Below are 10641 nucleotides of genomic sequence, written 5' to 3'. Positions count from 1 at the left end.
ATTTAAGTTAACGATTATCCAATTAATGGTTGCAAAATATATACTTTGGCAAAATGGATATATTTTTAAGGCAAGAAGAAAAATATTTATTTATTAGTTCAATTTTTTTATAAGACCACCAATGAATCCTGTATGAAGTGCATAAAGCAAGGGGAATAAGATACAGAATACAGATAGAATGAGGGGGTTGAAGATTTGGTATCAATATGCACCCTTATTAGAGATGATGTTATTTATCATAACCCTTTTGCTTTTAAGTTTCAAGTTTCTCATGAAGGACCAGAATTTATTTTTAATTTTAATAACTTTTTATTGTTTTTTTTTTTTTGTTGCTCAACATGAATTCTTCATCTTATCCCCAAAAAACCAGCTTCCATTCACCCGAGGACAAATATTGATTAGACGTTTGGTAATGGCAACTAAAAGAAATCAAAATTAAATATCATTAATAAGTTATACACAATTTTTTGAAGGGTTAAGAATCATTTTTATCTTTAAACTATATACAAAATATCATAAATGCTCCTAAACTTAACTATGGATCAATTTTAGCTTTCAACTTTAAATATTTTCTCTATCATCACCTTACTGTTTTCTCATTATTAATTGACCATTAGTGGACCTATATTATAGTTTTATTATAAAATTTTTTGAGTTGAGAGGCAAAAATAACTCTTTGAATAAAAGTTGGAGGCAAAAATGATCCTTAACCTAATAAAAAATGTTAAAAAAATAACAATATTTACTGATAACTAACTAGCGTTGAATATTTATGTCAGGGTGATAATGGAGGAAATATTTAAAGTTAAAAGATAAAATTGACTCAGTTGATTTTATGGATATTTGTGACCTTTCATGTATAATTCATGGACAAAAATGACCCTTAACTCTATTTTGAATTTTATTAAAATTATGTAGATGAACTTTTCTTAAAACAAAATCCATTTGTTGATGGTTTTTCCCTGCAGTACATCGGTTCAAATTTTAACAATGTCACAATTTTTCTTTTTATACTCACTTTCATACATTTGAGGCTAAATATTGACCATTTTTAACCACTGGGAGACAAATCTGTCGTTATCAAGAATCAAAATAAAACTAATTCAATCAAGAATTTGTTGATACCTTGATTTCTTAAGGTGGAAAGAGGATAGAAACAGCAACATAACTCAGGAGGATACAGTTAACAACTACTCAACAAGTAAATGACAACATAAACGAGGTCAAAATATCACTATATTAGTCATATTTTCGCTGTAATTAACAAATTACTTTTTTATTCGTTGACATTACATCGTAAATGAGGTATGGATATCATCTATATATTAGTCATGTACATCACGCATTTAATTTGTCTCAAAGGTTAATCAGGAGAAGCAAAAACCATAACTCAATGGCACAATTGATCCGAAACCCATGCTTCATCATTGAAGTAAGTAATCCTAATGATATATGGAAAGTTGATCATGACATCCTCAACAAACACGCCCCTCTTTTGGCTATCCAAATCGCCATATGCATTATCATTACCAACCTTTTCTACATCATCCTTAGGCCCCTTCAACAGCCTCGTATCGTTGCTCAAATTCTTGTAAGTGCATGTATTAATTTTAGGGTTAAAGATTATTTTTTCCCTAAACTTTTCTCTTAGGAGTGTGAGCACCCTAAACTGAAAGGTAAACAATATTCTTCCTAAACAATTTTTTTTATAAATAAAATCACCATTCCATTAAAGATCCATCATCTTTTTCATTATCTGTTGATGAAGAATAGTTGTGGGGCCCGCACATGGTGACAACAAGGCATTCTAACCCATTTTGCCGTTATTTTGTTCCAAAAATTAAGTTTGGTTCTTTTTATTGTCATGGTATTTCCAGCCCCTTTGGCCCATGTTCAATGGTCAAAATGGGTTAGAATGCATGCCTTGTTGTTATTGTGTGTTGACCCTACAACTATTCTATTTAATAGATAATTGAGAAGATGACGGGTCTCTAATGGAAAGGTAATTTTTCTCTTGAAAAAAATTGTTCGGGGGAACATTACATCACTCTTTAATACATGATACCCAACACTCTTTTGAAAAAAGTTTGGGGAATAAACAATCTTTAACCCCTCTATATATGAACAAAGAGCCAGTTTGTACAATAACATACCAGTATATTTCCCTTTGTCAATGTTGTTGGTGAAGCTGATGCATAAAAATTTATGGGCATGCAGGCTGGGTTTACTCTAAGCCTTGTTATTGCGGTAGATGACAATTTAGTGGACGTATTTTTGCCTACTAGAGGAATTCTAATCTTGAAACCTACACAAATTTAGGCATCATGAGCTACATCTTCCTTAGTGGATTGGAAATGAATTTGGATACCATCTTACAAGTTGGAAAGAATGACGCAGGTATCGCGCTTCTTGGCATGATCGTTCCGACTGCAATGGGAATAGGCTTCTTTGCTTTGATCCAAGAAGTTTACGAAATGCCTCCAAACTCGAATTTTCAAGATGACATGTCTATGAGAAAAGCTTATTTGTTCTGGTGTTTAACTCTGCCTATCTCGAGTTTTCCGTTGCTTGCTCAAATCCTCACTGATCTCAAGCTTCTTTATACCAGGCTGGGCAAAGCTACCCTAAGAGCAGCCTTGTTTAGTGATACTTATGCTTGGGTTCTTTTATAGCATTAATCCCATTTTCTAGAGACAATGCAACGGAAGCAATCTTGTCATTGTTGAGTACGATGATGTTCATCCTCTTCTGCATCTTCATGCTACGTCCTCTCATAACAAAATACATTGATCAAAACATGCAGCAGGATAAGAAGAACAATTCTGATTGGGCTTTTCTGGTGATGGGTGCTTTTGTTTGTTCATATATTACAGATTTCCTCGGCACACACCCTGCTGTAGGGTGTTTTATGTATGGACTAATCTTACCCCATGGGAGATTTACTGACTTGGTGATGGAAACGCTAGACAATTTTGTTTCTGGAGCTATATCACCTCTTTTTTTCTTTCGTGTTGGCTTGACTATGAACTTGATAGCACTTGCAAATCAAAACTGTTGGCCCTTGATGGTCTTAGTTATCCTATTATTATCCACTCCAACAGTTTTAGGCACTCTAATTGCCACCTTTTTCTTTGAATTACCCACCCGAGATAGCATTGGCATGGGATTGCTTCTCAACTCAAAAGGGGCCTTGGCATTAATAATACTAAACCTAGCTTTGGACAGAAAGGTATGCGCGATATAATTTGTTAATCCTTTAATTAATATTCACATTAACTATATCATTTTATATACTCCCTCTATTTTTATATTATAAGATAAACTGTCATATGCCTCATTATTTTTTATAAGCAAAATTACAAATTTCAAGAAATATTTATCACATTTTTCTCGAATTACTCCTCATAGAGTCGATATTTATTTTCATGAGACCAATTTATTTTATTAATTATAGGAATAATTTAATCCAAGTTTGTTAACTTCTGATATAATTATTATACTTAATTTTCTTAAATTGTGTAAGTTGTTTATTTTTCTCTTATATTTAAAAATGGAGTAGTACCAATTATCTTAATTGCTAGGTCTAATGGCTTCATATGACTAATCAACCAATCGACTATGGTGTGCAGATTTTTTCTGTGGTGCTCTATACCATTATGGTTTGTGCAATTCTTGTGATGACTATTATGGCGCCTATTTTCATTAACTTCATGTACAAACCAAGAAAGCGATTCGAGAATTTTAGGTTAAGGACTATTGAAATGTTAAGGAATCACACAGAGCTTCGCATTCTAAGCTGCGTCCATAATATTGACCAAGCTACTTGCATGGCCAACCTCTTAAAAACTTTTAATGCTACTAGAATTTCTCCTCTCCGCGTGTTTGGAGTTCACCTTGTTGAACTCACTGGACGTGCAGTTGTGGCCACTGCTCTTTTGGTTGATCATAGAGAGCAACAAACCCATTCTGAATCACCAAATTCCACAGTGTCACAACCAAAGTTAAAGAGGATTACCAATACCTTCAACACTTTACAAGAGGAAAATAACTCCATCAGAGTTGAGAACTTCCATGTTGTGTCTGCCTATGAAACCATTTATCAAGATATACACAATTTGGCAGAGCAAAATCGAACAGCCTTAATTCTTCTTCCTTTTCAGAAACAACCACATGGGGTAATAGATGGTTTGGCAGAGACACCTAATGAAGCATACAGAGACATAAACCTCAAGGTTATGCAAGAAACACCTTGTTCTATGGCACTTCTTGTTGATCGTGGTCTCGGATCGGTATCTAAGACCAACTTACACATAGTGATGGTCTTTGTTGGAGGACCTGATGACCGTGAAGCCTTGGCTATTGCTTGGAGGATGGTTGGGCTTGGGAATCCAAGGAACTCACTCTCCGTGGTGCGGATTATTCTTGTTGGTGAAGCTGTAGAAGCTAGCATATCAACTAGAAATGATGAGACTCAATGGCCTTCATCAAAAAGTGTGGATGATGACAGGCAACAAGTTTTGGATGAAGAGTATATAGATTTATTCAGATTCAAGGCAGTGTATAACAATGACTCTGTAACATACTCAGAGGAGGAAGTGCACAATGGAGAGGAGTTGATTGCATTACTAAAAGAATTGGAGAAAGTTGATTGTGATCTATTCATCGTTGGACAAGGGAATGGTAGGAACACGATTGTGTTTTCAAGTTTCATGGAATGGTGTGACAACCCAGAGCTTGGAGTTATTGGGGACATAGTGGCATCAAACTCTTCGCAATCTTCACTGCTTGTTGTGAAGCAATTTGGGTATGAAGAAATGGATTTTGGGAAGCAAAATCAACATGCCAAACAATGTTCCACCAGGACTAGTATGTCTGAGACGCATATTGTGTAACATGAATTATTTTTGTAAATGATGAGTTAAGAAATGTAAGAATTATGATGAATAAACTTGGAAAATCCAATTTCATGCCATCAAGCTAGAAGTGGTAACGGTTTTTTAATCAATTTAGTTGTAACTGAGTTACAAAATTTATCATATTCATCTTGCTTCAATATTTTTTATATGCATGTATGATGTCGGGGCTCTATTATAGATTTATTAGAATTTTATTTATAACTTCTCACCTTCGAATTTTTATTTGTCCAATGGCCGTGCTTATGGTTGATATGTCTATTGGTAAGTTATCTTTATTTTTTTAAAGAATTCAAGCTTCATGACATTCATGGAACTACCTTAGACAAACTAAAATTTTTTGTGTTATTGGTTTATAATAATGGTTTTAGGTGATGAATCTACCAATGTATTGGGACTTTTAAGTAATCATGATTACTTACCAAATACCATGTTTTGTGACTAAACGTTGTTTACACCTTGTTATTATTCTATAATTTAGCTGATATTATCTAGTGAGATAAAGCTTGTTATTGGTGTTCAGTAGTTATGAGTCATCATTGACTCATTTGAATAGTGTATAGACTTTATGCATTTGCTCATGCAGTTTATGGTAGTATTGAGTTTGGATATTTACTCTGATGCTTTACTTTGTTGTTGTTGTCGTCATTGTTGTTGTTGTTTTGAGACATTCGCTCATTTGAATAGCATGTTGATATGTATGTTCTCTTGCAATTCATTGTATCATATTTGGGCATTTACTCTGATACTTTACTTTGATTGAGGGAAAACTTGCTGTGTTTGCGTAGTCCCAAGTAAAACATTGTAAGACCATAATTTCTAAACCATTTATAAACAGCATCTACCATAGTACTAAAATCTGAAACCGTTAAAAACATTTACCATAATAAAAAAGCTTTAAACCAAATAAAATACTATGTATATATATATATATATTCCAATATAAAAAATCCTTACATGATAGAAAAAAGCCTACAATGATAATTAAAAATCAATTTTTAATCAGATATGAGTACAGTCCATTTACAAAACATCGATACCTTAAAATTTATCATGGAATCCCTCCATCTTATCAAACACCATCATCATAAATAATCCAAACACATGCACCAACCCTAAGGTCTCAAGCTTGTCTACCAAGACAATATAAATATAATTATATATAATAGTCATTTGAAATCAATTTTCAAATATGAGATGCAGAGGAAGTCCTATACCGACTCCAGTACCTAATTAAAAACAAAACAAAAAGAATTGACTTGAGATATACAATAGTTGCTTCAAATCTCTATTTTCCTCCATTTGCAGCCCTGATCCTTTGCATAAAAATGATAGAAATTAAACCATATGATGAGACCGGAGGGTCCTAGTAACCATAAAATAATTTAACATTCATGCAAGCATGTTTTAGAGACAGTTAAGTGGAAATAAATAACCAAGTAAATAGTAATAACAAATTTTTTTTGGACAAAAAATAGTAATAACAAATTAAATAGCACGTATTATGCACATGAGAGACCGCATGGGCAGGGGGGTTTGATCTTTTAACCACCTTGGGGTCAAAAGATATTCAAATCTGAAACCAGTTACCCTTCATACCTTCAAATCTGAAGCCATGCTGCCATCAAAGAAGAAAATTGAGTCGGCTAGTGCTTTTTCATAGAAGGCTGAGTTAGGTAGGATTCTTTTTGGGCAATAGGATAATTTTACAAGAACAAATTATATCAGAAATGGACCTTGGAATTTCATAATAATTACCTGAATTTGCAATGCATTTATGTCATTTGAATATTTTAGGAAGAAGTGTCATTTTCCCAATATATAATCAATTAAATTTATTTTTTATTATACTTGAAATAATTGCACCTTCAATTCATAATCAAATAAGGATCTTAATTCATGAGAGAATCACATCCAAGGATTGTAAACAAATTTATTCGTATATAATGATTAATAACAAGTCTTATTTAATAAAAAAAAGTTCATGCATGTTTCACTACTACAAAAAAGAGTATATAAAATAATTATTTTTAGTTAAATATAATGGTTTTTAACTATTGTATATTCAGGCACTGTACATTTCCCAAACAAATATATAACAATTTTTTAACTACTTTATATTTTGGCTATATAAACAGTTATTTGGAAGCAATCACTTTATATTCCTAGAACATAAAGTGGTTGCTTCCAAGTAACCATTTTATATATGAGCTTTTTTTAAAAAGAAAAAAAGATAAGGGTTAACGGTCCTTATATTCATCCATCTTTTTCCAATTAAGGATTCGAACAAAAAGAACAAGAAATTTTCATGATATTTTTAGCATTCAAAGTACATTAAATTTATAATAAACAAGCCTAACAATGAACTAATAAATAATTTTATTGCTTGGATTGTCTATGTCACCCTCAATTTTTTCCTATGTGAAGTATAATAAAAAAACCCAAAAAGCTTGGATCATTCCAATCAGCATTATCAAATAGACAAATACCAACTTCGTAGGGAAATAAATCACCTACTCAAGGTTTAAACCTATTTGAAAAGCATTACCATCACCAAACCACTCTGAAACCCATGTATTTGAAGTTAAATGCCACTTTTCAAATGTCTCTCCATTGGATGAAATAATGGGTTTAGGACAAGAATGGTGGCGTAGCTATCATCCTGAAAGTAAAATGATCTATGCTAAAAAAAAAAAAAATTGTTTTGCTTTTAGTCTTCCTAAAAAAACAAAAAAGATGCAAACAATTGAATTTGGTTCGGCAACGTTATTCCCACACAATAATAATCAAACCCATCGATTTATAACAGTCACCCTCCTTCCTCATCAATAAGCACCTATATTAGAATTCTTTTGTGTCCAAATTCTGGTGATGGCTTACTCTAACCTCCGTGGTACCTAGTTGAACAAGAGAGATAAAATCACATATATCTTGATCAATAAGCAAACATAGATTATTAAATGAGGTAAAATAACTTCAAAAAAATGGCAATGGAACAGGAATAAGGTAAAAAAAAAAAAAAAAAACTCATCTTCGGTTAAGAACATAAGCAAGTATTGTAACACTTACCCTTGAAATATATCATTATTTGGTAGTTTAAAATCATCAAGATGAAAAGTCTTAGGTAAGGTTATGGAATGGTAAGGTGCAGTGGACTCTTCTGGTGGCAAATAAATAGTAGTGGAGTAGAAAGCTTGCTTAATCTTAAGCAAACACTACTAGAAACAAAAAATTAAAACTAGTGATCTATCACTAATCAACAAAATCTATCACTAATTTTAATTTTAGTGATGGATTGTCTGTCACTAATTTTTGTCACAAATATGGTGTCATTAATTTAGTGGTAGACATGAATCTATCACTAATTTAGTGATAGAAAATGTCTATCACTAATTTAAATGTCTGTCACCAATTTATTTTACAATTAAAAAATTTTTGTGGGTCCAAACACTATTATGTTACCTCCCCATGCTATGTCATATAATCACACTTAAACTTCCATACCACATTATCACTATGTCAATAATTTATTTTAATTTTCTTTGCTTGTGACATTAGCTTGCCTTGAACTTAAGACTCCATCTTTTCATCGGACATATTGCAAGTTGAACCGCAATGACTTTGTATTCTTAATAAACACAATTTAAAATATATTACTTAATTAAACATATATATTTAAGGGGCTTTTGTAATTATGATCCATATTATAGGATCAAATCAAGCAAATAGCTCAACATTTGTTATATTTTGCATTATAATAGTTTATTATATTTGTTAATGATATATCATTATATATCAATGATAAACCCTTTATATATTAATAATAAACTTCTTATATATCAATGTAAATTAGCCATATACACTTTCAAATTTTCAAACATTTGGTCCATATTTTCTATGCACAAGATTTTTTTTCTTTTCTTTTTTTAGCTAATGAGCAAATTTATCCTATTATTTAACATAATGTATTTTTAATATATTATCATTTAAATATGTTAATAATATATATTAATTTTTATATATATACATTAACACATATAAATATATAAATTAGTATATATTATTAGTTAAAATATATATTATTTAATATCAATAAATATATTTATTGAAAATAAATATTTTTTTATATCATTTTATATTATCTACTATGTTATAATTAAAATATCTTCACATGATAAAAAATTTAATTTTATATTTAAATTTCCATAATAAAATAAAAAGTATTTTTTATTTTTTATGTAATTTTATATTATATATTTTACTTATAATAATAGGAAAAAATTATTTGTGTAATTATTTAATTTGGAAATTATTAAGATTTTATTCATGTAATTCTCTCCATGTATATAGTAAATTTTTTATTTTTATATAATATTTAAGAACATTTTTCTGATTTTTTAATTAAAAATATGTGTCACTATTTTATCATTTATATAAAGATTTAGTGAGAGTAATTAGTGTCAAATTTAAATCGGTCAATAAATTTATAAAATTTAATCAAAATGTAATGATATCCTATATTTATTATTAATCCATCACTAATTTATGTAATTAATAATAGATTTCAGTTCGTTACAAAAATTTTATCACCAGTACTTATAATTAGTGATAGATTGGAAATCCGTCACTAAATGTTTGTCATTAATTTTAATGATAAAAAAAGTAATTTACTTTCATAGAATATATCCTCACTACACTAAGCAGAAGATGATTCGACAAGTGAAGTTCGATTGGCTCTTCAAGAAAAAGAATTGAATCTGTCCGCAATAGTGAATGTGTAAATATCATGGGAGAAATGATATCAAAACTAGAGAATAACACATGCTATACAGACGGTGTCATCATATTTGAGCTCGATGCTGCAGCCCAAAGAAGGTTCCACTTTCTGCAATGCTTCTTGGAGGGCACAGAGTGGGTCAACTTAATGAAAGGTTTGCTTCATAATGAAAAGGAACAACAATCTGCTTAGGGAACAACAAACCTTCAAGCTTAAACTGAACAAAAGTAAAAAGTTGTGCACATCAGAAACATGTTATTTATCCACCTCATCCATACATGAGCAAATAAAGAACCCCAACCATCTAGTCTAAATAATGCATCTACGAACCAACGAATTGGCCATATAAATGATTGCACGTGTATGCAATAAAGGAGTGAGCATGATTCCCAAATCTAACCAACCTTCGCAATATACATGCCAAAATGTAAAATATAAAAAAGCAAAGTAACAACTTTCACATTCGCCCAATATCATTAACCTAGACAATTCGCCCAGGGTAGCATTGCATGATAGATTCAAGATTATAAAAAATACTTTCTTCATTAAAAATATAAGATATTTTTAACTGAATTTCACCTTCTATAGTTACCTTCTTTTAAATTAACCATATCTTTTTATATTTACTCATATTAAACACCTTATAATAAATATAAAATCATTATTAATAGGAACACTTTTAAAAAAAAGATAATGATTACACTTTAAAAAGATTAAAAATATTTTATATTTTTTAACATTCAACTCCTCAAAAAATATTTTATATTTTTAAAGTGTTAGGTAGGATTCTTACATTAGTATTTTGATCCTATCAGAATCACTCAACCACTTTTTTAACCACCTTGGGGCTCAAAATACAAACATCTAATTATGTATAAACACATAGTGCAGATGTAATAAAAATGCATTTCCTAATGAGTAATATTCTATCAAATTACACAAAATAAACAA

The 10641-nt window shown here is 30.6% G+C and overlaps 1 protein-coding gene across 1 annotated transcript; it reads left to right on the top strand.

Moving 5' to 3' along the window:
* Positions 1–2731: 2731 nt before the first annotated feature.
* LOC129310739 (cation/H(+) antiporter 15-like) lies at positions 2732–4892 on the top strand. Its single transcript, XM_054952657.1, has 2 exons — positions 2732–3229; positions 3630–4892. The coding sequence occupies exons 1-2, from the start codon at positions 2732–2734 to the stop codon at positions 4890–4892; spliced, it is 1761 nt and encodes a 586-aa protein (XP_054808632.1).
* The last annotated feature ends 5749 nt before the right edge of the window (positions 4893–10641 follow it).

The sequence above is a fragment of the Prosopis cineraria genome, unplaced genomic scaffold, assembly GCF_029017545.1.
Source record: "Prosopis cineraria cultivar Desert tree isolate PC_DT_omini unplaced genomic scaffold, ASM2901754v1 PC5, whole genome shotgun sequence".
In the NCBI taxonomy this organism is placed as follows: Eukaryota; Viridiplantae; Streptophyta; class Magnoliopsida; order Fabales; family Fabaceae; genus Prosopis; species Prosopis cineraria.
This window is presented reverse-complemented; position numbering and strand designations above follow the sequence as displayed.

Bases quoted from the DNA above. Each gene is read 5' to 3' on its own strand.
- LOC129310739 (XM_054952657.1), top strand. From the start codon at position 2,732: ATGATGTTCATCCTCTTCTGCATCTTCATGCTACGTCCTCTCATAACA. The intron at 3,230-3,629 runs GTATGCGCGATA...TATGGTGTGCAG, and splicing joins ACCTAGCTTTGGACAGAAAG to ATTTTTTCTGTGGTGCTCTA.